Source organism: Xenopus tropicalis, chromosome 4 (genome assembly GCF_000004195.4).
Source record: "Xenopus tropicalis strain Nigerian chromosome 4, UCB_Xtro_10.0, whole genome shotgun sequence".
In the NCBI taxonomy this organism is placed as follows: domain Eukaryota; kingdom Metazoa; phylum Chordata; class Amphibia; order Anura; family Pipidae; genus Xenopus; species Xenopus tropicalis.
In genome coordinates, this window is record NC_030680.2 from 98,023,483 (window position 1) to 98,051,276 (window position 27,794).

The 27,794-nt window shown below is 39.3% G+C and overlaps 1 protein-coding gene across 4 annotated transcripts in view; it reads left to right on the forward strand.

The window, feature by feature from the left end:
- rc3h1 (ring finger and CCCH-type domains 1) overlaps window positions 1-27,794 on the forward strand; it is a 54,198-nt gene that overhangs the window by 18,099 nt on the left and 8,305 nt on the right. For 2 of the 4 annotated variants that reach the window (XM_004914022.4, XM_002931435.5), the window contains exons 3-18: window positions 7,277-7,403; window positions 8,043-8,282; window positions 8,512-8,687; window positions 8,866-9,066; window positions 9,252-9,384; window positions 10,587-10,705; window positions 11,897-12,009; window positions 13,128-13,391; window positions 14,060-14,277; window positions 14,780-15,162; window positions 17,539-17,709; window positions 19,535-19,687; window positions 20,417-20,627; window positions 21,511-21,598; window positions 23,635-23,743; window positions 24,582-24,755. In XM_004914022.4, coding sequence (XP_004914079.1) covers window positions 7,277-7,403; window positions 8,043-8,282; window positions 8,512-8,687; window positions 8,866-9,066; window positions 9,252-9,384; window positions 10,587-10,705; window positions 11,897-12,009; window positions 13,128-13,391; window positions 14,060-14,277; window positions 14,780-15,162; window positions 17,539-17,709; window positions 19,535-19,687; window positions 20,417-20,627; window positions 21,511-21,598; window positions 23,635-23,743; window positions 24,582-24,755 — 2,880 coding nt within the window. The remainder of the gene's footprint in view (window positions 1-7,276; window positions 7,404-8,042; window positions 8,283-8,511; window positions 8,688-8,865; window positions 9,067-9,251; window positions 9,385-10,586; window positions 10,706-11,896; window positions 12,010-13,127; window positions 13,392-14,059; window positions 14,278-14,779; window positions 15,163-17,538; window positions 17,710-19,534; window positions 19,688-20,416; window positions 20,628-21,510; window positions 21,599-23,634; window positions 23,744-24,581; window positions 24,756-27,794) is intronic. The other 2 variants (XM_004914024.4, XM_004914023.4) reach the window with 2 other exon arrangements.

Here is a 27,794-nt window from a genome sequence, read left to right on the forward strand (position 1 = left end):
AACGCAAACTATCTACTGAATGGTAGTGTGTTGGGGGCATCCTTAATGGAGAAGGATCTAGGGGTTTTTGTAGATCACAAGTTGTCTAATTCCAGGCAGTGTCATTCTGTGGCAACTACAGCAAATAAAGTGCTGTCTTGTATAAAAAAGGGCATTGACTCAAGGCATGAGAACATATTTTTGCCTCTTTATAGGTCCCTGGTAAGGCCTCACATTGAGTATGCGGTGCAGTTTTGGGCTCCAGTCCTTAAGAAGGATATTAATGAGCTGGAGAGAGTGCAGAGACGTGCAACTAAACTGGTAAAGGGGATGGAAGATTTAAGCTATGAGGTTAGACTGTCGAGGTTGGGGTTGTTTTCTCTGGAAAAGAGGCGCTTGCGAGGGGACATGATTACTCTGTACAAGTATATTAGAGGGGATTATAGGCAGTTGGGGGATGTTCTTTTTTCCCATAAAAACATTCAGCGCACCAGAGGTCACCCCTATAGATTAGAGGAACAGAGCTTCCATTTGAAGCAGCGTAGGTGGTTTTTCACGGTGAGGGCAGTGAGGTTGGGGAATGCCCTTCCTAGTGATGTGGTAATGGCAGACTCTGTTAATGCCTTTAAGAGGGGCCTGGATGAGTTTTTGAACAAGCAGAATATCCAAGGCTATTGTGATACTAATATCTACAGTTAGTATTACTGGTTGTGTATATATATAGTTTATGTATGTGAGTGTATAGATTGGTTAGTATAGGTTGTGTGCTGGGTTTACTCGGATGGGTTGAACTTGATGGACAACGGTCTTTTTTCAACCCTATGTAACTATGTAACATTTTTGGTGGTACAAAATAGCCTATTGTGACACTGCTTTAATGGTACTGGCAGTCAAGGAGATTTGTCTCCGTGGTAAATCTGTGGTACTGTCTTTTTTCCAACAACCCCAACCTTGACACTCTAAACTAATAATTTAAATGCACATCTCTGCAGTCTCTCCAGCTCATTAATATCATTTTTAAGGAGTCAATGTCCTTTTTTTTTTTTTTTTTTTTTTTGCAAGACAGCCCTTTACTTGCTTTAGTAGCTCTGAATGACACTGCCTGGAATTAGACAACTTGTTATGTACAAAAATCCCCAGATGACAAGGCTCCTTGTCTGCCATTACACTAACAGTACAAAGCTTGCAGTGAGGTAAGCAGTGGATTCCCGATAAACACTGTGGTACAGTTCTATGTTTTCTATAGCAGACAAATTAGTAATCATAATTTTTGCTGTTCCTAGTTGTTTAAAGGAGAAGTATACCCCTTTTTCAGCTTGAGTGCAGTGAATAGGGCTTTGCATCATTGAACAGTGTTCAGTTGACAAAGATATTGTGTGTGCTGTGGTTAATTTTGTTTCTTAAATCTATTTAATGGCTCAGTTGTAGGGTCAGTTAGGGTGAGATTTGGGCCAGACACTTATTAGATTTACTTGAAACTATGGCTGAATGATTGATACAGCAGTTTTTTCATATATCCGTAACAGTGTAATGAGCTTAGGAGAGTAATGACCAAAGGTTAGATGTCCAAGTGATGCATGAACTGAAGATATGACTGCTAATACCATGTGGTCCAGTGGAACATAGGGTCCTAATACATCATGTTTGAATTAAGTCTCTTGGTTCCAGTAGTTAAATGAATGCATGCTCACAGCAAATCATTTAGCATTCTAGGCTGCTTGGTATTTTAAGCAATTGAGGTTCTCCTAGCCAAGGGCACAAAGAGCTTTTGCTCCTCTTTTCTCAGACCGTGTTTTTTTTGCAGGCTGAGAGAAGCAGATCCACTACCTTATGCACTTCAGTAAACCTGTATTGACAAATACAGCTTCCAACTCTGCTTGACTACACAAAGCAGAGCCAAGTGGGGAAAGGCCTAAAAATGGCTGCTTTTGTGGTTTTTTGGCTGATCCCTACTCGGCTCCACTGTGTTGTTAGCATAGTTGCTATCTGCTGGAAGTTTGATATGACCCTAACCTCAGGATAGTTGCACCAGGATCTGTTAAAGGAGAACCAAAACTATTAAGCTTTAGAAGAAAGCTTTAGAAGCTTTAAGTTTTAGACGCTTTAAAGGAGAAGGAAAGGCTAATAAAGAGTTAATCTCAAGCTGCAGGCATACTTTCAGTTGTCTCAATAGTGCCCTTAAGTCTCCCCATATTTCACCTGTTCAGATGATCAGATGCCAGTACGCATGGTCTTTATGCCTCCAAAACATGCCTCTAAGCCAGAAATTCAAAAATGGGCACAACTTTGAGGCCACTGGGACCAACATCGAAGGGGTTGGTGAGCAACATGTTGCTCACAAGCCACTGGTTGGGGATCACTGTAGTAGAGAGTAATATTCTGAAACAATTTGCAAATTGTCTTCATTTTTTATTATTCGTTTTTTTTTAATTATTTTAGTTTTTGCTTGGCAGCTTTCCAGCTTGGAGATTCAGCATCCATTTGGTTGCTAGGATCCAAACTACCTATGTTTGCTGAATTTTCTTACATCTATAATTATATAACTATAACTATAAATCAACTTCTTCTATAGAGAACTAAGGGGCACAGTGGGGCATGTGGAGTTTAGATCCCCTATAAGAAAATGCATCCTGCAGGGGTTTCCATAACCACTGGACTTGCTGTTTTTTTTTTTTTCCCTAACATCTGTACCCCAGTGGTTTCATAACACTTCTCGTTTTGATTAACACAACCTTAACAAGTAATACCTGTCTTTATGGGGCTGATTCATCAAAGTACAAGTTTGATTCCTGAAATGGGAAAAATTAGGATTAAATACGATCATTTCTGATGACCGCAAATATCGCAAAAATGGTTACGAAAAAATCGTATTAGTCATGATAATATCGTATTGGCGATCTGAAAGTCACAAAATTTTTGCATCCGAACGATCGTAAACGGCGGGAAAACCTTTCTGACTTAGATCTGTGCATGATTTTGGAAGCCTCCCATAGGACTCAATGTAGCTCCAAACTGGCCCAAGGAAAGTCACAATACCGAAGCTTTAATGAATCAGAAACTCACCTACCCGGCGCATTCCGTACCTGTGGTACTTTAATAAATCAACCCCTAAGAGTTGCATAACACCTTGGTAATCCTATCACACTAAACCCACAGCAACCTCTGTGAGTTTGTTGTCACCCCTCTGAATAGTTAGTGTGCCATTGTGATTGGATTAGTGGGAGAGTCTCCTGTACCAGCCAGTGGAATTGAAGAAGCTGCTTGGCTAAGTAGTGAAACATCTGCAATGTTTCACTGCTCATCCAGTAGCTTTAGATTTTCTTATACTATATAGGCATAAAGAAGTAGCTGTTTCATGGATATGGGTACATTTAAGACAGCGCTGTCCTATTTTTGTGGTTTTGTGCATTTTGGGACAGCATTCCAAACACTATATTGAGCTGCTGTTTATGATAATCATCAAATCAGATGAATACTGTAGAGTAAATTAGTCCATGTGTAAGTTTGTAATATATATATATATATATACAAGCACCACAACATAAGCTTGGATCATAAAAAGATCAGCAATGGAAAGTTACCAGTATATTTTGAGGCATACAACAATCTCTATAATAATTTACCCAGCAAAAAGCACTGCTGCACTGCTATGCATAACTGAGATGACACAAGCTTACTGGCCATTTATGCTTTGATTATTGTACAGACGTGAAAAAATCAGGACATTTTAACAATAGTGCATATGCAAAACAATATATTACATACAAGGAAACCTTTTCCAAGGTAAAATTCCTTTGCAGACTCTGTTTTGCATAAGAAAAAGTATAATTTGCTCTCCCTGTAATAAATAGGCTTTTCATGGATGTTGTCTGTAGCTTAGGTTTTTGGGCCTGCACATGTGCATTTGCTTTTATATGATTGATTGAATATTGTTTTGGATAACATTTAGTTTTTAAACTTTTTGGCATTTCACTTATATTGATGGAAATGAGAGGATGCAGTGCAAAACATCATATTCTGAACCAAAGACCGTGATTTATAGGAATCTGCAGTTTTATTGCCCAGTAATGCCCTATGCAGTACGGGTATGGGATCACTTATCCGGAAACCCATTATCCAGAAAGCTCTGAATTACCGAAAGCCTGTCTCCCATAGACTCCATTTTACTCAAATAATTCAGAATTTTATAACGGATTTCCTTTTTCTCTGTAGTAATAAAACAGTACCTTGTAATTGATCCCAACTAAGTTATAAATAATCCTTGTTGGATACAAAATAATCCTATTGAGTTTAATTAATGTTTTATTCATTTTTTTAGTAGACTTAAGGTATGGAGATCCAAATTATAGAAAGACCCCTTATCTGGAATACCCTTGGTCTCGAGCATTCTGGATAACTGGTCCTATACCTGTACATTATTTATGTCAATGTACATACTAACCGGCCTCCCAGACTCCCACCTCTCTCCCCTGCAATCAATTTTAAACTCTGCTGCCAGGATCCTCCTGCTCTCTCCTAAGAGGGATCCTGCTCAGCCTCAATTAAGCTCACTAGCATGGCTGCCTGTCAAGCAAAGGATAGCTTACAAAATGCTTCTGCTGACATTCAAAGCCCTTCACTCCTCTGCTCCTCACTACATTTCTTCACTGGTCTCCCTACATGTTCCTGGTCGTCTCCTCCGCTCCTCTCAGAGCCTCCGTCTCTTTACACCATCCACACCCACTGCGCTCTCTCGTCTTAAACCTTTCTATCTCGCTGCTCCTTACCTCTGGAACTCTATCCCTGAATCCCTCTGTAGGGAAAACTCACCCACTCTCTTTAAGAAAAAACTTAGCTGTTACCTTCTGGAGCACTAAGACATAATTTTGCCCAGTCCTGCACTTAAGGGCAAATGCCCATGCACTCTTACCTTCCAGTTTGTGCCTGTATGTTACCCAACCACTCAGATTGTAAGCTCTACTGGGCAGGGACCTCCTTCCTACTGTGTCTCATACCGCATGGCACTTATATATATATATATACATATATGTATTTATTGTATTTATTTATTATATCACTCGTCCTCCCTGTGTGTAATTTTGTATTCTGTAACACTGTACAGCGCTGCGTACCCTTGTGGCGCTTTATAAATAAAGTTATACATACATACATACATACATACATGTATTATGCAGCAAAATTATAGATGGTGGGAACAAAGGCCAAATAAATTTCAGCATTTAGGGATCCACTGAATCAAGGATTGAGTTTGGGATTCATCTGAATTGCAGCCTTCACTCTTTGGAGGCATAGATCTATAGGGTTGTATAACTCTAAAGCTTCCTACACTTCCTACTCTGTAGCAGCTGTTTGGGAAAAAAACTATTTTTTGTTTTATCAGGTTTACAGGCCTGTGCACAAAGTAAGGTCCATACAGAACAGGTTTGCAGAGGTGTTATGAGAGAACTTGACTGGCCTGTGTTCCTTCTTTCCTCAAACCCTTTGTGATGAATTAAAACTCTCTGAACCAAGGCTGGTTGCCCAACATAAGTGCCCAGCCTCTTATGCATGAATGGAAGCAAATCCCACCAACAATATTCTAGTGGGAAACCTTACCAGAATTTAGAGGCAAAGGTTGTTTTAACAGGAAGGAAAGGGCTACCTTCATATTATTAATAGCCATAGTTTTTAAAGTGGACCTGTCACCCAAACATAAAAAGCTGTATAATAAAAGCCCCTTTCAAATTAAACAAGGAACAAAAAATCATTTTAATTACCATATCTATACCCATTATAAAAGCATTTAAAATTCCCAGCTGTCAATCATATATTGCCTGCCCCGCCCCTATGCCTCAGGCATAGAGGTGGGGCAGAGAGTTACTTTCACTTTCAATTCAGAACTTTTTAGATGTTGCTGCACTCCTCACATTCCCCCTCCCTCCTCATCATGTAATTTTGTAACCAGTGCATGGACATGGGTATCAGGTCCCCCCATACTGGCACAGAAACAAGATATTGGCAGGATGCAATGCCTGCTTTGATAAGTGTCCACAAAATGGTGCTGGCCTGCTTGCTGCAATTGTGAATTCCAAGGTTGAAAATAACATTAAAATTTATTTAGTGTAAGTAAAGTTTATTTTGCTAGACAAACACAATAGAAAACAATTTAGAATTATTTCTCAAGGTGACAGGTCCCCTTTAAAGGACTTGTCAACCCCAAATATAATTTTTTGCCTAATAAAAGAAACCTTAATTCTAAGCAACTTTGCAATATGCATTCATTACATATTTGTAATGGTTTTTGAGTTATTTGTATATATAACTGCTATTAAAAGCAGTGTCTGCCTGTCCTTTTCTATTCTCTGCCCTGGTGAAACAATGTAACACAAACCAGCAGATTTTACAGACCTGCCTTGCTGGAGGAGCCTGGCACTTGCAACATTGTTTAAAAAGTAACAACCAGGAGTTCAGCAAATACTGCTTTCTCTAGCAATTACATTTACAAATAACTTTTAATGCACTAATAATTTTTTAATACAGGAATGGGATCTGTTATCCAGAAACCTGTTATCCAGAAAGTTCTGAATTACGGGAAGGCCATCTACCATTGACTCCATTATAAGCAAATAATTCTAATTTTTAAAAATGATTTTCTTTTTCTCTGTAATAATAAAACAGTACCTTGTACTTGATTCTAACTAAGATACAATTAATTCTTATTTGAGGCAAAACAAGCCTATTGGGTTTATTTAATGTTTAAAATATCTTTTATTAGATTTAAGGTATGGAGATCCAAATTACAGAAAGATCCCTTATCCAGAAAACCCCAGGTCCCGAGCATTCTGGATAATGGGTCCCATACCTGTACGTTGATATTGGAAAGTTCCTTAGAATTATGTTTTATTAGGCAAAAAGTTATTTTTGTGGTAGACGTGTCCTTTAAATGAAAAAAGACAGGCATGTGTCCATATACTTTTGACCATATAGTATATAATGCCCATAGTGGAGCTTACAGTCAAAGGTCCTAATTACAGGCTGATTTATACAGATTGTACATATCAAACTTTCTAAACTGCAAAGTAATATAGGGTTAGGTGGAAAAGGTAAAATAAAACAAAAATTCATTAATATTTTATGATTTAAAAAGTAAAATAAATTAAGATGTCAGATGGTGTGTAAGAAGGTTAAAATGTGTCTAAAAAGCAAACCATACCCTTGTTCTTTAATAGTGGCAAATGCTTTCAGTTTGCTTTATTTAATATACAGATTTTGCTTCCTTTGTAAGCTTCTCATTTCTGAAATGTTTTTTTATTTTTAGGTGCCTGAACAACAACAGATCACCCTCTGTGGAGGGTGTGGAGCAGAGGACACCAAACATTATGAGGAAGCTAGGAAATGTGTAGAAGAATTAGCTCTATATTTAAAACCCCTTAGCACTGCAAGAGGTATGTGGGTTTCATTTGATTGTTGCTCTAAGCTGAGATACTTTACAAAAGATTTTGATCGGACACTGTTGAAGGTGCCCAAGCAAAATCTGCATTTAGGCCTAAATCGTCAGGTTTAGGCCTATTGTTTCTACCTCCGTATATGAAGATTCAGCCCTGAAAGTCAGTGGAGGGAACGAACGATCTTAAAAGATCATAATTGATAGCTATGTTACTGAAATTTCCGTTTAGAATCTTTACCTAAGACATTTCAATTCTTATACCAGCAATTGCATTTTAGGGTCAGTTGTCTCTTTAAAGTCACACATCTGCAAGAGATATAGGGGTATGTATACTAAGAATGGAGATAAATATCACCGGTAATGTTGCCTGTAGCAACCAATTAGGTCTTTGCTTTGATTTCTAACTTGGTTGCTATGGGCAACATCACCGGAGATATTTATGTCCAGTCTTGGTAAACATGCCCCATAGTTTGTTAGGTTGAAAAGCTTAAAGGTTTCAACTTTTTTTTTTTGCAATGCCTACATGTTAGCATGAATTAGTACTAGGTCACACATGTCGCATATTGTAGAAACAGTGGTTCTGCTGTCCATTTTCTTCTCCTGATTGGTTGTTTTTTTTTTTCTTTTTTAAAACCAGGTGTAGGTCTAAACAGCACAACTCAAAGTGTATTGAGTCGTCCAATGCAAAGGAAACTGGTGACACTTGTGCATTGTCAGTTGGTTGAGGAGGAAGGACGTATTAGAGCTATGAGAGCAGCTCGTTCGCTGGGAGAGAGAACAGTCACTGAGCTTATCTTGCAACACCAAAATCCTCAGCAGCTGTCTTCCAATCTATGGGCAGCTGTCCGTGCCCGTGGCTGCCAGTTTCTAGGACCAGGTATGCTTTGCATTTACTGAGCTTTTTATGATTTTTTTTTTATGTCCAAGGGGAGATCAAGTTGTTGCATGTTTTTTGCCGATACATTTTTTTGTGAATAGCAAATGTGTAAGGCTTATCAAAATTATATGTTTTATGCTGAGCACATCTGAGTCACAAAGAATGAGCTGAGAATTGTACAGAATCTGTTTGTATTAATCACCTTAATAATTTGAACTGTTCTTCTTAGCCATGCAGGAAGAGGCACTTAAGCTTGTCCTCCTGGCTCTGGAAGATGGATCTGCGCTCTCACGGAAAGTCCTTGTTTTATTTGTGGTGCAGAGACTCGAACCACGGTTCCCCCAAGCCTCGAAAACTAGCATTGGGCATGTTGTCCAGCTGCTCTACCGAGCCTCTTGCTTTAAGGTAAGAGAAGTTTTACTTAAATAATGCTTGTTCAGTGATATTAAGTAGTTATGAAAACTGCACAGCAAGACAAGGAATAAATAATGTGTTTGATATGCTTTTGCCGCTTGATAAATTCTGTGAATTTTCTTACTTGCTTTAAAATGTTTTATTTCAACCCATTTATTCTTTTAATCAGGTAACAAAACGTGATGAAGACTCCTCCCTAATGCAGCTGAAGGAGGAATTTCGCACCTATGAAGCACTGCGTCGAGAGCATGATTCTCAGATTGTTCAAATAGCCATGGAAGCAGGATTGCGCATTGCTCCTGATCAGTGGTCCTCCCTCCTGTATGGAGATCAGTCGCATAAATCCCACATGCAGTCTATCATTGACAAGGTAACAGCCTTATTCCTCTCTTAGTTTTCATATGTTCTTACTGTGCTAGCCTTTTGTTCTGCCAGATCTGTTTCCTATCCATAGATTGTTTTGATAACAAATGTGTCATTCTTATAAATCATGGATACTCTAGTCTTTAGAGTTTAGTACACTGGTTAATTTATTACAAGAAAATTTTTGTTAAGTTGCAGACCCCAGCCTCGTTTGCTCAGAGTGTCCAGGAACTGACCATTGCTTTGCAAAGGACTGGAGACCCCGCAAATCTTAATAGACTTCGACCTCATTTGGAGTTGTTAGCGAACATAGACCCAAGTCCAGGTAAGCATTTGGATAGTACCTGGCAAGTAAAAGAAAATTAATATTACAATGCTATAGGATTAATCTCCAGTAAATTAAATGTACGGGAACATAGGCGTAGTGTACTTAATCCTTTTTTTTTTTTTTCTTTTAACTAAACATACCTAGCAAGTTCAACTGTACAAAATGTTTGATTCATTTGTGATTTTTTTTGACCATATATAACCTCCCTTTTTTACAAGGCAGTAAAGTAAAATATGTACCTTTCAACTGTGGGATGTTTTTGTATGAAAAGACATTTTGTAATAATGCCCCTTTTTAAAGTGGGTGGCTTATCCAAATAGGGCACCAACTGTTTTGTTATGGGATAGAACAATGAAACCATGTTAGCCAACCAATGTTAAAGTGGCTAAGAAGTGCTGTATCATCTGCATCAGTTGCCACCTTTGCTTCTTTCTGACTGATACAAATTTCATGACTTTAGAATCAGGTTTGTTGTATATAGACACTTGAGTGAGCCAAATAAGAAAAGTTATGTGCCTTCTTGTCTTGGGAGCTCACTGGGTGCATGTTCCTTGCCGAGGAACTAGGGGTAGGCAGAAGAGGCACGTGCCTAGGGCGCAACTGTCAGGGGGGTGCCTGGCACGTACCTTTCTGTCTACCCCTAGTCTGGAACATTGTCCTTCCATTGCCCCCATGTTGCCCTCACACCCCGCATTAATCCCCCCCCCCCTTCATTTTCATTGTCGCAGTTCACGCTCATTTGCTCATTTTTTTCTTAATCATAATTTAACACAAGGTTTAATACTATAAAAAAATCCTTTATAGGATCAAAGTTACTAGAAGGAGGCCAAAGTGTCTAGAATCTACAAAAAGTGACTGATGTCTTTTTAACAAAGGGATGTCTGTGCTGACATAGTTGTATGGTATTTCTATGAAAGGTTATAAACACATGTAGATATATTTGTACACATACTTGTACAGTTCAATTTTTGATTTGACATAGATCTATGTCCTTTTAGACCAGAGGAAGTTAAAACATTCCAGAACATCTATGGGAGTGATAAGGCAGGTTGTTGCAAGGGCAGCCAGACAAAAATGGGATCTTATGTAGAATCTGCAAACTGAGTCAGTAATACCTTCATAGAAGCTTTTAAAGTATTCAGTAGATGCAGTTGGAAAATAAAAGTGGTACTTAAAAGCCATCACATGTTGCTTTTCAGATGCCCCTCCTCCAACATGGGAGCAGTTAGAGGATGGTCTGGTGGCAGTGAAAACTGTAGTGCATGGATTAGTGGATTATATTCAGAATCATAGCAAGAAGGGAACAGACCAACAGCAGGTAAGAGAAAACATTTTCTTGTAGATTAGTGTCTTCTGCACATTCATAGTCACATTGGGATTATATTTTTGTCACATTCTAAAACATTCTAATAGTCATATTTTGTGTCTCATTAATAACTTTGAGAATGGCAGTCTGAGCCTCTGGCTTTTAATGCAGTGTTAGATTTTTAGCTTCAAATTTCCTAGCAAATTATGACACTGTAATTCTAGTTTTTAGTTAAGGCTTTATCTCTATTAAAACATTATAAGACAAGGGTCCCCAACCTTTCTTACTCGTGAGCCACAGTCAAATGTAAAAAGACTTTGGAGAGCAACACAAGCATCATAAAAGTTTATGGAGGTGCCAAAAATTGGGCTAAGATTGGCTTTTAGGGAGCCTCTATGCACACTTTTTTGGCAGTTTTATTTGGTAGTACATCTTGTTTTTATTCAACCAAAACTTGCCACCAAGCCAGGAATTCAAAAATAACTACCTGGTTTGGGGGCACTGGGACGCAACCTTCAAGGGGTTGGGGAGCAACATGTTGCTCACGGTTGGGGATCACTGTTATAAAACATTCTGCTATGAGTCCATAATACACATATTTTAATTGCTCTTTATGCTAAGTTTCTAGGTATAACAAGAAAGACAAACATTCTCCCCAAATATTACTTAATGGGATATTGGAACCCAGGTTCTCTGAGGAGGGGGGCATTTTATAACTTCCACTAACTCTAATCACTAACATGGGACCCAATTTGTGCTGCACTGCCATCTTCCAAGTGATTCCTGGGCTGGTATATGTGCATTACACTAAGGGGCTGATTTATCAAAGTCCGAATTTCAGACTTTTAAAAGTACGTTTGGGGAAAAATATGTATTAAATACGAAAAAAAATACGCACAGTTTTAAAAGTTAGAAGAAATTTTTAAAAATTTCCATTCGTACTCAATTAGACTTTAATGAATGGGCCCCTTAGTGTAAAAAATTTCTGTACTGCGGATGTGCCAACCCACGGGAAAATCAAATTAGTTGGCGGCGCACTTTAATACATTTTTTAGGAAAGAGGAGTGCAGGTTAGTGATTAGAGTCACTTGGAGGGCAGTAAATTTGGGTTCTGTTAACTGAAATGATTTTAACCAAATTCCATAAAGGTAGTGGAACCTACAGTGAACTGGAGAAATGCTTACCTTTTGCTTTCTCTGGCAGCCTCCACAGCACAGCAAGTACAAAACATACATGTGTAGAGATATGAAACAGAGAGGAGGCTGTCCCCGTGGGGCAAGCTGCACCTTTGCCCATTCTCAAGAAGAGTTAGAAAAGTAAGTTCAAACACTTTAATGTAAAAGGCATGCAGTCTTTTATGTGCTAAAATGTGTTTCTATATGTTTATGCGGTGAGTGGTTTAGTCATTTTTCTTCATTCACTGTCTCTTCCAATATTTAATATTCTGGTCTTTAACTTTGTCGCTTTTGTGTTTCCTTTCTATGTTGCCCTACTTTTTATTTTACTATTTCCTTTTGTTCTGCTTCTTTATTCTCCTACCCCTCAGCTGATTTTGCTCTGCATTCATTCATTTATATTCGTTTCCCTTTTTTTTCCTTTTTGCAAGGAATACTTTCCTTAAATGGTTCTGTTTCTATTCCCTCATTCTACTCTTAAGCCTTTTGGTTTATTTTTTGTTCTGCACACTGATTTTTCCTGAATCTCCTTTTTAATACTTTCTACTTCTTCTTTTCTCTGCTCACTTGTTTGTTTACTTTTTACATTACATTTTCATCCTTTTTTTTTAGCAAGAGATCTTGACATCCTTTGTCTTATCATTGATGGTGGTATGTTTTTAGGGAGATGCTATAAAGTGTAAATATGTCCCTTTATGTATGTGATTTTTGTGGTATGTATTAGGCCAGGGCTGTCCAAGCAGAGGCTTGTGGTAAATAGGCCTATTTCATGTAATAACTTGGACAGCGCTGAATTAGGCTATAAACTGTTTGTCTTTTTTTGTGTAATGACTACAAATGCTTCTTTTTTTCCCAGTCAGGCAACTTTATTGTATTGAAACGTTACAGATAGTTCACATAATAACATTTTTTGGAACTTTTGCAGTGTTTACGTTTTTGGTTAACATTTATTTAAGAATATTATTATCATGATCATATCTGTCTGTCTGTCTGTCTGAACGATTTGATTTTCATGACAGTTCCCTGTTAACTATTGTTCCCTGGTAGTCAGAGATGAGCTTTACCAATATATTGTTGCTTGCCTACAGTTTTCAAAAGCCTTGCATATTCATATCATAGTCAACCAGGATATTTAAAAGGCACAGTTTAGGGTCTAGTATCCATTCTTGGTTGTATGACTGGGCAGTACCAACGCGTGGCATCTCACAGTAAAACTTAACTTATTGCTTTAGACATTTTCCTGCTCGTGTTTACTTTAGGTTTCGGAAAATGAACAAACGTTTGGTTCCAAGACGGCCACTCAGTGCTTCGCTTGGTCAGTTGAATGAGGTTGGACTACCGATAGGAGCACCTGATGAAGGTCCTATGGACTTGCCACCCCGAAAGCCAAGTGGGCTTCCCAACGGCATTGTTCCGGGGACACAGCTCATCTCAAGGAGTACAGACTCTGGCTTTGAGTCAGTGCTGAAACAAGTAAAATTGGATCAATTGAGCAGCAGTGCACCTGGATCTCCTCCAGAACTGTAAGAATCTCAGGGTGTTTTTTTTTAATAAATTTATTTTTTTGGTCTTTTAATTTTGCTAGGTTAGGTGTCAACTTTCTCCAAAAATGTATTTTTATTTAGATGATGGAAGAGACTATTTATTTGGTAGATAGCTTGTATTTTTAATTTTGTAGCTTAAAGGCCAAAGAAAACCCCAGCATATTTGATCTGCACATGTACTTTAATGTTTACTTGATGTATGTTTCTTTGTAGTATACAAAAGCTCTGTGTTTATGCACATGCAAAGGTTTCCAGACTTATTAAATGCACGTGCACTAAGTTTTGGGGAGCACTTGATGAAACAGGATATGATGGGAGGGGAGAAAATTGGTAAGTGTGTATGCGCTCCTTCTATTGCATCCTAACACATGCCTAAGACTCATGCTGAGGGTTTTCTTGTCCTTTAAAAACAGCATAGAAAAATGTGTATTGCTTCTGATTTGGCAGTAACATTTTAAGCAGGGTTTCTCAGTGGGAGCCAGTCCAACTCTGGGAGTCAGCTTGGAGACCCGTGTTATGGTTTTGGCTATGTATTTGGTTTAACTACAATTGTAGTTAGATGAGTTTTTGCCATGAGGCTTCACAGCAGTTTCTAAGCTTCTAGAAAATATTTTTTTTTACTTTTTTATATTTCAATTTTTGGCTAGGCTGGATTCTGTCCCCAAGGCATCTATGTCTGCTTTGCCTGTCAATGCTCATCCTGCTGCTTCGCGTGTATCCAGTGATATGCCACCATTGCCGGTTTCCAAGCCAATCCAAATGGTGCCACGTGGTTCACAAATATATGCCCCTCCTCCAGCAGATACGTTTTACCAAGAATGTCGGGGTGGTGGACCTCCATTTGATGCAGCTCCCTATGCACAAGGTAAGTGATGTTTAATTCATTAAATATTCATTTTATTAAGTGTTGATGAATATAAATTTGTCACTGCATGTAGTTGGAAGTTGCTGCAGATTTAATGTAGATCATTTGATGTGGGTAGTCCTGTGTGCAAGCTTTTCTTCAGACAGCGGCTTGAGAAACTAGAGGCAGCCTTTTCACAATGTAATCCAGCTTGTATTACCCGTCATGTATCTTTGACACACAAGCTAAGATGTTAAGATATTAAGATGTGGGTATTTGCAGTGAACTCAGCTATTCTGTCCGTTGTGATGTCTAACACACTTTCCAGTGGTTTACATTCTGCAGGACACATGGCACATGCATGCAAATTGCTTGGCAATGCTACAAATAGCATCACACCAGGAGACTTTAGCCTAATTTGTGTAGTCATAAGAAAAAATGTAAATATTAATGGCCTTTAATGTACATGATTTTTTTAAGAAACAACTATGTAAGTTCTCACGTTAATCAAATTCACTTTTAGGTGTTTATTACCCACCTCAGTCCTCCCAGTGTGTTTCACGCTTTGTCAGACCTCCTCCTGCTGCCACTGAACCAGCCGCCACCTACCTCGACCACTATACTCCCTACTTACAGGACAGAGTTGTCAGCACACAGTATGGCACTCCCACTCAGCAGTACCAGACAATTGTACCCACCCAGTACCAGCCACATTATGACAACCGTCGTGTTTATCCCTCTAATGCTCCACCTTACCAAAGGGAGGAAATAGTTCGTGCAAGTCCGGTGCCTCTAGAAATGCCTCCTGCTGCTATCTCTCCCTATGTTCCTGAATCCAGAGAGAGATATCAGGGAATTGAAGGTTATTATACACATCCAGGACAGATAAGGCCATCATATCATAGGGTAAGTATAATATCCATCTTCCTCTTAACTGAGTATGTATGAGAACACAAGCAAATGGAAAGAGTGCTCAAGGTCAACAAATAATATATGGTAATGTAATAGCTAAAGTAAATGTGCAACACTGTGAGATTATTTTAGGGTTCTAAAATATTTAAAATAAATATTGCCATTACTAAGTACTTCATCCGCACATTTTAATTTTTTTGTACAAAAACATGCAGTATTCATATAAGTGAAACGCTGTGGTTTTGTGTGGCCAAGTTCAACTTAGCTTTGTTCCTTTTTACTCTTCATCATCTGTCATAAGGGCCCCCCATTCTGCATACTCAATCTTTGTGATATCTTACCATTACCCATATGATGAGGGTGTAACTAGTTTTACAAAAGAATTAGTATATATCCATACGACTACAACAAAACAACAACAACGCTTCAAGATTTAGTCTTTAAGTTTAGCCTTGAGGATAGAAAGGTGGTCTTTGAGGATCAGAGTGGACACGTTGAAAGCCAGATTTCATAGCTTTAACAGAAAAGATATGCAATAGTAGTTGGACAGACAAAATGGGTCAATAGTGGCCTTTTGTAAGATATACTTGAGATGAGCAAGAGTAAATTCCGATAGCTGGGGAAGAGCTGAATATATGCAAAGGAGCTGCAGCACATTGTTTAAGCAAAAGAGGGCACGGAGTTGAGGGAACAAGTTGTGAGTGGAGATGACGAGAAGCTTGGAGGCTTCAGAATCAGAAGACTGTTCTTGAAGAAGGTGGGCATAGGTAGGAAGAAGCAGTTTTTCTTGAGGATATGAAAACTGAGTGATTTTGCTATTGAGGGATAGAAGTTTATTAAATTCAGTATATTATTTGAATGTAATATAGTAATCTTGCTTGACCTTTGGAAGTGCTAAATTGTTCTGTGAGAATTGTTCTGTGAGAAATTTGGTTGGACTTCTCACTTGTGCTAGATTTGCAATGGTTCAGGGTCAGAGGAAATAATGCAGTTCCAAACTTAAAGGAACAGTAACACCAAAAAAATGAAAGTGTATAAAAATAATTAATATTTTATATACTATTGCTCTGCACTAGTAAAAGTTGTGTGTTTTCTTCATAAACACTACTACAGCTTATATAAATACCCTGCTGTGTAGCCATGGGGGCAGACATTTAAATTGAAAAAAGGAGAAAAGGCACAGGTTACTAAGCAGATAACAGATAAGTAGCATAGATTCCCATTGTATTCTACACAGTTTATCTGTTATCTTCTTATGTAACCTGTGCCTTTTCTCCTTTTTTCAATTTAAATGACTGCCCCCGGGGCTACACAGCAGCTATTTCTATTAACTATAGTAGTCTTTCTAAGGCAAACACACAACTTTTACCAGTGCAGGGCAACAGTACATCATATTTTAATTATTTTAAAACATTTTTATTTTTTAGTGTTACTGTTCCTTTAATAGGATAACAGGGCAGGTATTCTGACGGTGGAAAGTTTAGATAAAAAAAAATGGCAGCAAGGTTGAAAATGGATATGGGTTACTGTTAAAAGTAGAAAGTCTGATTTTGATATTCTAATTCCATAATAAGCCCATCCTTATTGTTTGATATGTTTGTGCTCTGTTGAAATTCAGATGACGAAGGTCACAGTTGTGAGGGATCAACAGCATGGCAGTTTAAATCACCTAGGAGATTGCAGGGTTTTTGGGGCAGCAAAGAAAGTGCAGGAAGTACCAGGTGGTCTGCACCTACAGTGCAAGGGTAGAAGATTTGATCAAAAAATGGCAATATTAGACTTGAGGTATAGGGATATATTTGAAATGACAGGGAGAAGGAAACCACTGCTGTGGTCATTGGTAAAAAATTGTATTGGAGATGAGCTTGTGCAGCCTCAATGGCAGTATCATTCTGGAGAGCCAAGTTTCTGTCAGGGCTAAGATATCACATGATTGAGCAAAATGTCATTGGCAAATGTAAATGTGTTAAAGAATGAATGTTGAACAGGGCAAAGAAAAGGCATGATAGGATGATTAAAGAGTTTAAATTTAGAAAGGGTAGTAAAAGATTCTGAACAAACGGTAAGAGTAATAAGTAACTGGAGGGGAAGAATGAACAATACAGGGGGCACAGTACAAAAGGAAAATAATAGAAAATGTACAACATAAACTGCACAAGGCAGACTATATGCAGAGTGACGACTTGTCTCGTTTGTTGTTGAATTAATGGTTGAATTCTCCATTAATAGATTGTTTCATATTTATTTACTTGTACCCCTCATGTACCTCTTAAGTTAGGAGGCAATAAAAGTCCTCTAAAAAAAAATGTTGATATATCTGACACACAAAGTAAGTTTTTTGATGCCTTTATGTAATTATTTGAATTTCAGGAACCATATATTCGTTTGCCTCCTCAGCACACAGCACAGCCTCACCCCAGCCTGGATGAACTTCATAGACGCCGTAAGGAGATCATGCTTCAGCTAGAAGAAAGAAAAGTGATTTCCCCTCCTCCCTTTGCACCCTCACCTACTCTGCCTCACAGCTTCCATCCAGAAGAGGTAACAAGCTTTGACAGAAAAGTATCATAAGGTGTTTCAGTGTACAGTCCCAGCAGTGTACTCTTTAAGCATTTATCATCACTTATTGATCTAAAGGGTGTTATACCTAGCCTCTGCTGGAAATCTTCATTATTCTGGCATGCTTAAAGGAGACAATCTCCTTCATGTTAACAATTCAAATTTTAAGGATAAATCTCATTTGAGCAACCTTGTGATGAGTGTTTATTTTTTTACTTTGTTTCTTTTGTTTATAAATGATTTGCTTTTATATCATGCCTATCTTAAACCTGTCATGTAAGCTTTTAGTTTTTACCAGAAGGCTATAGTTTTATTATTTTTAGTTTATGAACTTTTATTGAACTTCTAGTCTCTTCCCAGTCTTAGCATGGTCAGTGACCCCATCAACTAGATAGAAATGCCAAACTAGTGATTTATGTAATGCTAAAGGGCCAGATTAAACTATAAACCCCAGGTGTCTGAGATTGCTAAACTGGGCACTGCTCTTCTATTAAAACATACTGGCCCAAGTTATGGTGGCCATACCATGCAGTCCCCGATCTGATGTAAAAATCAAACCTGCCAGATGTCAGTCAGGAAGGCCTGTTGATGGTGCCCATACACGGGCAGGTAAGTTGCCAAATCAGCAGCTGAAATTGGCCAGTTTATGGCCATTATGGTCATTAGAGCACAGCACCACCATTTTCCTCTAATTTCCCTAATTTCTAAGATCCCATGCACATGAACAGTATCATATTTTACTGTGCATGTACCACTACAGGAATCTTTTGAAAAGCAAAAGAAAACAGTGGCATGGTTCTTTAATGAAAATTGCCAGTGCTTATTTTGGGAAAAGGAAGGCCTGCCTGGGGTCCCATTTTACCAGCTGGTAAAGTTTAAAATGTTAGAAAACTCGTTAGAAAGGAAAAAGCTGTTTTTATCAGTGCTGTCTGACAGTTTCTATGTAGTCGGCCAAATATTAACATATGCTGTATGTTTAGAGGCTGCAATATGTTAAAGGAATACTGTCATGGGAAAACATGTTTTTTTCAAACCGCATTAGTTAATAGAGTTTCTCCAGCATTGAAGTCTGAATTTCACAGATTTTTGTATGTTTTTGAAATTTCACACGGGGTTAGCCATATTCTTCATTTGCCAGGGTGCCACAGCCATGTGACCAGTGCTCTGATAAACTTCAGTCACTCTTCACTGCTGCAATACAAGTTGAAGTGATATCACCCCCCCTCCTAGCAGCCGATCAGCAGAACAATGGGAAGGTAGCAAGATAGTAAGAAAAAGGTAGTAAGAAATCCAAGTCTGGCTTGGGACTATTCCAGTTACATGGGAGTAGGAGAAACAATAGGTTATTGAAAAGCAGTTCTAATGTGTAGCGCTGGCTCTGAAAGCTCAGACTCGGGCACAATGCACTAAGAATGGCTGCCTACACACCAATATTACAATTAATATGTGGAGTGAATTTTTTGCTATGTAAACAGTGTAATTTAGAAATAAACAGTACACCATCAAAAACATGACAGAATCCCTTCAAAATGATGATGTTATTTAAAGAGGTCTTGGGCCCATTAAAATCTTTTTGAGGGACTAATCTGGCCCACAGACCACCAATTTAACATTCCTGGTATACATCAAACTGAAAGTTAAATTATGCTAAACTACCCTTTTAATAACAGACATTGTATAAGGGTTATGCTAACAGGGCTGCTTTTGAAAACATACCCATCAGCACTCTGAAGCGCAAAGGCTTTAATTTTGTGATTGTTAAGGGTTTGCTTTAGTTCATTATTATTGCTTTCATTTATTTACACAGTACCTTGATGAGGAATTAAAAGTACCTGGGAAATTTAAAGGGAACGATTACAGTCAGTATTCACCCTGGTCCTGTGACACATTCGGCTCCTACATTGGAACCAAAGACAACAAATCCAAAGATGTTTCATCTGGTGGCAGCGTGGAAGTAGCTGTAAGTGGAGAGAACTGGGTGCTTGGGTTTTTTTATACATTCATTCAAATGTTATTATTTTGTAAAGCCTAGGCGACCTCTTGCTATTTTTCATTACAATTTGCCCTCTGTAATACGAGTGCTGCCACTTATAATATATCTAGCCATTCTCTTATGCTTAAATGTTTCTATAAAAGTTAATATGAAAAGGAACAGAGATTTTATGCAGAGCCGAACTTTGGCAGTGTTGTATAGTTAAAAGCAAGACTTCATGAGAAGGTGTGAAGAGTAAGGGATTAAGAACTGAGGAGGATGCACCAAGACTTTGCAACAAAGAGTGCTGAGTTTGTAGTACAAGAAAGTCAACTATATTGAAAACGTGTATTTTCTGAATACAAATATATATTTTAATTACTGTGCAAAGAGAGGTAAGTAGCAGAGTTGGGGGTCACAGTACAGGCAAAGGCAAAGACATATTTTTTTTTTATAGATATCAACCTGCTGCTGAAGGGTTTCTAAAGTAGGAAAAGGCTCAAACCTGTAACTGTAAATATATAAACTATATATTAAATATGACTATATGCTACCCAGTAGTAGCTGCTTTCAGAGCAATGGCAGGTGGGAAACCCTTTAACGAGGTGATGAGACTGTATGTCCAGTAATTAATTGCAAACTGCTGGAAAGCTGCAGAAGTCAGGAGATGGTTTAGGGGCAAACATATATTCCAGAACTGTACTTTTCTTTTTACAGAATGTTGACAGCAAATCCCTACGAGACCAACGCATTGAGCTTCAGCGAAGAGCTACAGAGCCTGGTGAGGATGATCTGATTCCCTTTGGAGACAGACCTACCGTTTCTCGCTTTGGGGCCATCTCCCGCACATCGAAGGCCCTATACCAACCACCAGGCCCAATGCAGCAGGTCTTGGCAGCCCAAGGAGCTGTAAAATCTAGCATTACAGGTGTGTGTTTTAATTTTAGAAAAGTAAAGCAAACAATAATATTGTAGCACCTCATCAGTTTGAAATATTAAAAAATAGAGCACTATCAGCAATTTAAATAACATTTTAGTTGAGATTACAATTAATCCAGTGAGCTAAATAAATGAACTATATTTTCCAGAGACTTTCAATGAATAACAAAAGCTGTTCTGTTTGAATCATTTTCTAGTCCAGTGAACCGACTTTTGTGTTTTCTGCATAGTAGTGTAAAGAAGAAAATGTCACAGATTTTTTTTACTTGTACAGTGTATTCTCTAGCTTCTAAGTACCCAGAAGGAGCATGTCTTAGTGGCCATGGCCATGGTCCACCCCAATTTAGGGTGTAGCCTGTTAATGTCTGAAATTAGACACTTTTTTTTTTTTTTCAACTCCAGACCAATGTGAAAGACGACTGTTTTGTTATTGGTCAGCCCTATATTTTTTTTGGTCTAATGTTCAACTATTCATATGCATACCTTAGTATTAATAATAGTAGTATTAATGGTAGTGTTTAGCTGCAAACGCAACATTTTTGTGGAGTATCTTTCTTTTACATAGGTCTGGAGTGCAGTCTTTTGTTTTTTGCCACTCCTAGCTAGGAATGTTGTATAACTCTAGGTCTGGTGAGGCTTTTTTTTATATCAAAGACCTGCAATAGAAATATCTGTATACATTAAATTTTTAGTATTCCATTGCACAAAGGGAATGTATGCAAAGATCTTATGGTGCCACAACGCAAAAAGCAAGTTATGTATTGAAATGATTGACAAAGCTTAATTCATTTGTAAGTTTGTAAATACATTTTCTGGTAGAGCACTATAATATAGTATAATTTATCTGAAATTGCCTTGATTTCTCATTAAAGATTACAGCTTGTACAGTCACGGTGGCTTGAGTGCTGCATCATATCCACCCCATCAAAACCTTTCTTCTCAGGGACAGTTAAGTGAGCGGTAAGAACATCTCTAGCTTCACTTTATACCTTTTTTCTCTCTTCTGCTTCTCTTTAAAGACTAATAAATGTAACTTTTTGGTATGACCGCAAAACTATATAGTCACCAAGCACTTTCCATCGAAAAAAAAAAAGTCTCTCTTAAAGGAGACATAGCATAAGTGAACCCTCCCCCTAGTTTTGTAGGCAGTAATGAATAATATATGTGCCAGCTTTTACTCTGGGCTAAAAATGATCATTATCTTTCAACACGGCCCCTTTATTAGAGTTCTTTTTAGATCTGTTATGGTCCCTGTCCATAACAGATGAAGGGTGGGTGTGTTCTTACTGTCCCTGTCAGCACTTTAAGAGGGGGATAACCAATCACAGCCCTTCAGTCACACAAGCAAAGGCAGACTTCAGCTCCCTATCAGATCAGCTTAGCTGCTGATTTGTTTCTATACTACAGTGCAGTGACAAGTGTTCTGCTGGCCCCCTGCACAGCCTGGGAAAGGAGGCAGCATGAAGTGGAAGACATGGGACATGGAAGCAGGGATTTTAGAGAAACTTTAATAGATCAGCCTGAAATTCAACTTTACTAAGCAGATACCTTCTATATTTAGAGGTATAATGCTCTAGCACATTCCTGTTTCTTTTACACAATATGTTCCCTTTAAACATAATGCACATCTGCATGTTTGTTGCTTCCAGACATGGACGTCTGTTTTCAGACCACAGTTGCTCAGATGTACCACATTAAGTAAAAACACTATCTGCAAAATAATGAATTATGAGTATTCTACATTAGAATTCACACAGTTATATATGCAGAGTGAAAGGTGTGTATATATATATATATATATATATATATATATATATATATATATATATATATATATACATATATATATATATATATATATATATATATATATATGCATATATGCATATATATGCATATTACATTACAGTACCTCTACAGTATCTCTGCAACTACACAGTTTTAATGGTTGCTACATTATCATTAACAAGAAGCTGCCAGGTCTGTTTTGTAGGGCAGCTTGTGCAATATGCACTTAAAAGAGAACTAAAGCTTAACTAAAGCTGTACCAGCCCAAGACAACCACAGCAAATGTTTTGTGCTGCTGTCAGTTAGGGGCCGACTCACAATATACTGTGTATGCGTGTATGTGTGTGTATATATATATATATATATATATATATATACACACATACATACATATATATATACATACATACATGTAACAGTATACCATTACATGGCAGCTCTGAAAGCATGCAATTAGCATCAGAATTTGATAATCAGACCTGTAGCATCAGTTTATATGACAGACAAACTCCATTTTAATAATTTGCGATGGACCTAAGCTTTTGTTCTTAACAGCTGCCCAGAGCACACTGAGCGTATGCACTATCCTGGACACTTCTACAGAATCCAAAATGGGAAGCATCTGTGACAACTGTAAAGACCTATATCATTACTACTATAGAGATGCTAAAAAAAGCTAGTGCTTTCCATTTATTATATAAAATATGGCATTTCTAACCATATTCGGCTTAGTTCTCTTTTAAAGTGAAAGTTCGTCTATAAATTAACTATGTATTTTAGGCAACATTTCTATTGGTCTTCGTTATTAATTTTGTTTACTTTTTTTTATTCTTAGCCTTTATATTGCCTGCAACTGAAATACCTATCTGTTTGTTAAGGTTTTCTTTTTAGGCCCTTACCTAATCTTCTTGCATCACTTGGTGATTGCTGCCTGGTTGCTAGAATGCTTAAGCAGTAGCAACAAAACAGGTGAAGTTCCTGGGCTTTGACAGTACCAAGAAGCTTTTTGCATACTGAACAATAACCGCCATTTTAGCCAGTGGACTTGCTAAACTGCAGCTATAACAGCATATATACAGGATTTCAGTTGCAAATTTGTTTTATCATACTCTGTCTCACTGTATGTATGATGATCTTTTTAAAAATGCCCTATAGTGCACAAAACAATTGTAGTAGAAATAATGCTCCTGCTTTATAATTTGTCACAGTGAAAGGATATCCAAGCCTTTACCAACATCTGAAAGAGAACAGCTTAGGATGGAACTGCAGCAAGTTAACCAGCAGATCAGTCAGCAGACACAAATGCGTGGCATGGAGGTATGCAATATATATTGGTAAATTGTTCTGCTCATTTAATGAAATAAAGGACATGTAAAGCCTATATTTACCTACAATGTATCAGTTGGGCACTTCTCCCCCACCCAAACGGCATCATTTGTACTGCATATATCCCCTCTGTTTCCTAGCACCATCACATTTTCCTAAAGCAAATAGCAGCTTTCACCCGGTGGCCATTTTTCCTCTGATACATAATCAGATACATTTAAATCTGCAAACAGCATACACACACAGACCCTAATTCAGCATACATTTCATCAAGAATACAGGCTCACACAGGCAGAACTGTCTTTGCTAGAGCTGAATTTCTATGGGAACCAGCAATGCCATCTCTTCACTGGCTGCTAGACTGTGAGCTTAGAACAACTGAGCTTGCCCACAAGCCAACAGCCAAAGCAATTTCCTGGGGGGGGGGGCAGGTTGATTAGAGGAGGAGAAGGAAATCTAAGTGATAAATGGAACACTGCAGCCTTACTATTAACCTCTGGATAACCAGTATGGCAGGTATTGAAAGATTTCAAAGAGGCTGTTCACTGATTTAAATTTTTGTGTGTGGGATTTACATGTCCTTTAAGTAGGTAAACTTATTCAAAGGAGAAGGGAAGGCTAAATCCCTGGGGGGGTGACAAATGTTACCCACCCTCCAGCTTACCTGATACCCCTGGCTGGTGCACCTGTTAGGAGAAAACTGCACCAGGACAAGGGGATATGTGAGCAAGCAGTCCTCTTCCTTTAGAATCCTGGGGGCCAACCAATTCACAGTTGAGCTTTAAATCCGGCTTTTCACTCTACTGTGCATTTTGATTTGTACGAACAGGTAGCTACTAACCGCCTGCTGTTGCCAAGAGAGGCACCTTCACTTGGAAACCAGCAGCCACCTCCACCACAACCACCAGCCAAGTGGCCAAGTATGATGTCCAGTGAACAGCTGAGTCTTGAACTTCATCAAGTGGAACGGGAGATTGGGAAGAGAACACGTGAACTCAGCTTGGTATGAATCTTTGTTATAGACACATTCACTTTCACTGGGAAATAGTACATTGGGCTTACCTTTGCTGATGTTGTTTTGATATTTGTGTACAGACAATTAACAGACTTAGAGGGTTGTTCTTACTGCAGGTATGCCTATACAATTTTATTACAGCTGGCTCCTTGTGCTACCAATGGCATCTTATGATTCCTTTTTGCTAGCAACTGATTGGCAATTAATTTCACATACTGTTGTACGACATGTGGAAATTATAGGCAATTAGCAAGACATCCCCAATAAAGGAGTGGTTCTGCAGGTGGTGACCACAGACCACTTCTCCGCTCCTATGCTTTCTGGCTGATGTTTTGGTCACTTTTGAATGCTGGCGGTGCTTTCACTTTAGTGGTAGCATGAGATGGAGTCTACAACCCACACAAATGGCTCAGGTAGTGCAGCTCATCCAGGATGGCACATCAATGCGAGCTGTGGCAAGAAGGTTTGCTGTGTCTGTCAGCGTAGTGTCCAGAGCATGGAGGCGATACCAGGAGACCAGGCCTGTACATCACGAGACGTGGAGGAGGCCGTAGGAGGGCAACTACCCAGCAGCAGGACCGCTACTTCCGCCTTTGTGCAAGGAGGAACAGGAGGAGCGCTGCCAGAGCCCAGCAAAATAACCTCCAGCGGGCCACAAATGTTATTGTGTCTGCTCAAACAGTCAGAAACAGACTCCATGAGGGTGGTATGATGGCCCAACGTCCACAGGTGGGGGTTGTGCTTACAGCCCAACACTGCACAGGACGTTTGGCATTTGCCAGAGAACACCAACATTCGCCACTGGCGCCCTGTGCTCTTCACAGATGAAAGCAGGTTCACACTGAGCACATGTGACAGACGTGACAGAGTCTGGAGACACAGTGGAGAACGTTCTGCTGCCTGCAACATCCTCCAGCATGACCGGATTGGCAGTGGGTCAGTAATATGGGGTAGCATTTCCTTGGGGGGCCACACAGCCCACCATGTGCTCGCCAGAGGTAGCCTGACTGCCATTAGGTACCAAGATGAGATCCTCAGACCCCTTGTGAGACCATATGATGGTGCGGTTGGCCCTGGGTTCCTCCTAATCTAAGACAATGCTAGACCTCATGTGTCAGCAGTTCCTGCAAGACGAAGGCATTGATGCTATGGACTGGCCCGCCCGTTCCCCAGACCTGAATCCAATTGATCACATCTGGGACATCATGTCTCGCTCCATCCACCAACGCCATGTTGCACCACAGACATTCCAGGAGTTGGTGGATGCTTTAGTCCAGGTCTGGGAGGAGATCCCATCCGCCACCTCATCAGGAGCATGCCTAGGCGTTGTACAGAGGTCATACAGGCACGTGGAGGCCACACATACTACTGAGCCTCATTTTGACTTGTTTTAAGGAGATTAAAGTTGGTTCAGCCCGTAGTGTGTTTTTCCACTTTAATTTTGAGTGTGACTCCAAATCCAGACCTCCATGGGTTGATAAATTTGATTTCCATTGATAATTTTTGTGTGATTTTGTTGTCAGCACATTCAACTATGTAAAGAACGAAGTATTTTATAATATAGGTAGAGAGTTCATAGGCTGGCTTAAGCGCCTATACAAAGAACCCACGGCTAGGGTGAGAGTCAATGGAATCCTATCCTCGACTATCACCATGCACAGAGGAACAAGACAGGGATGCCCCCTGTCCCCCCTCCTCTTTGCCCTAGCGGTTGAACCACTGGCAATTGCTGTAAGGAAAGCAGCAAACTATAAAGGGCTCAAACTCCGGGAGGTGGGGGAAAAAATTTCGCTATATGCAGACGATGTGCTGTTGTACCTACAGGATGCAGGACCCTCTCTGCAAATAGCGATGGAACTGATACAAACCTATGGTACACACTCAGGGCTCAAGGTGAACTGGAGGAAATCCGTCATCTTCCCAATTGACCAACCAACAGCCCCTATCAGACCTCCGCACCCTGATCTACAACTAGCGAACTCTTTCAAATACTTGGGCATCATTATACATAAGGACTTATCTCAATATATAGCATTAAACCTAGAGCCCATAATCCAACACTATGCCAGAACAGCAGAGGTGTGGCAGCGACTCCCATTTACACTCTGGGGAAGGGTAACTTTGTTTAAAATGATTTTCCTTCCCAAGTTCTTATATGTACTTCGTAACACCCCCATATACCTACCCAAAAAACTCTTTCGAAGAATAGACAAGATTACCACATCCTTTATTTGGAACAACAAAACTCCACGAATAGCCAAGGAGACCCTATGCGCCCCTCAAGAAAGAGGAGGGCTGGGACTACCCAACCTCCAAACGTATTATATTGCCTCCCAAGCAGCCTACATCCACTGGTGGCTGGCCCCAGATGCTGAAAACCCAAATATGGCACTACAAGCCACAATACTGGGCTCGGTTGAAGCCATGGAAAACGCCCCATACCGAACACAAGGAGACATACAGCATACTACCACTATCATAAAGCTCACGCACAGACTGTGGCTCATGGCACTGCTCAAATTAGGCATAGACCCACCACTGCTTTCACCCAGGCTCCCCCTCTGGAACAATAGTAACCTAATTCACCTTACGCAACTACCTCAATTCCAAATCTGGCCTATAAAAAAGCTTAAGGATATACTTGAGGAGAACTTGTTCCCCACATACACTGATCTTAGAAGCAGGCCCTTGCTGACTGATGCTAAACTGTACCAATACTTACAGCTGAGGGAGGCATTCGTGGACCAATTCCGGGAAACCTCCCTAGTATATGAGAATTACGCCATAGAAAACTTGTTGACCCAGGAATGCCCCCCCAAGCTGGTGTCTAGGCTATACTATTGAACTCAGCTTCGCAGGCCCCCTTCCACAGAACCTACCTCAAATGGAGGTCAATGCTGGGCGACTTAACAGAGGAGCAATGGGAGGAGGTAACAGAGAACCTATATCACTTTTTGATATCCTCAAGGGATAGGCTAATTCAATACAAATTTTTGATGCAGATCTACTTTACTCCGGTCAGGCTAA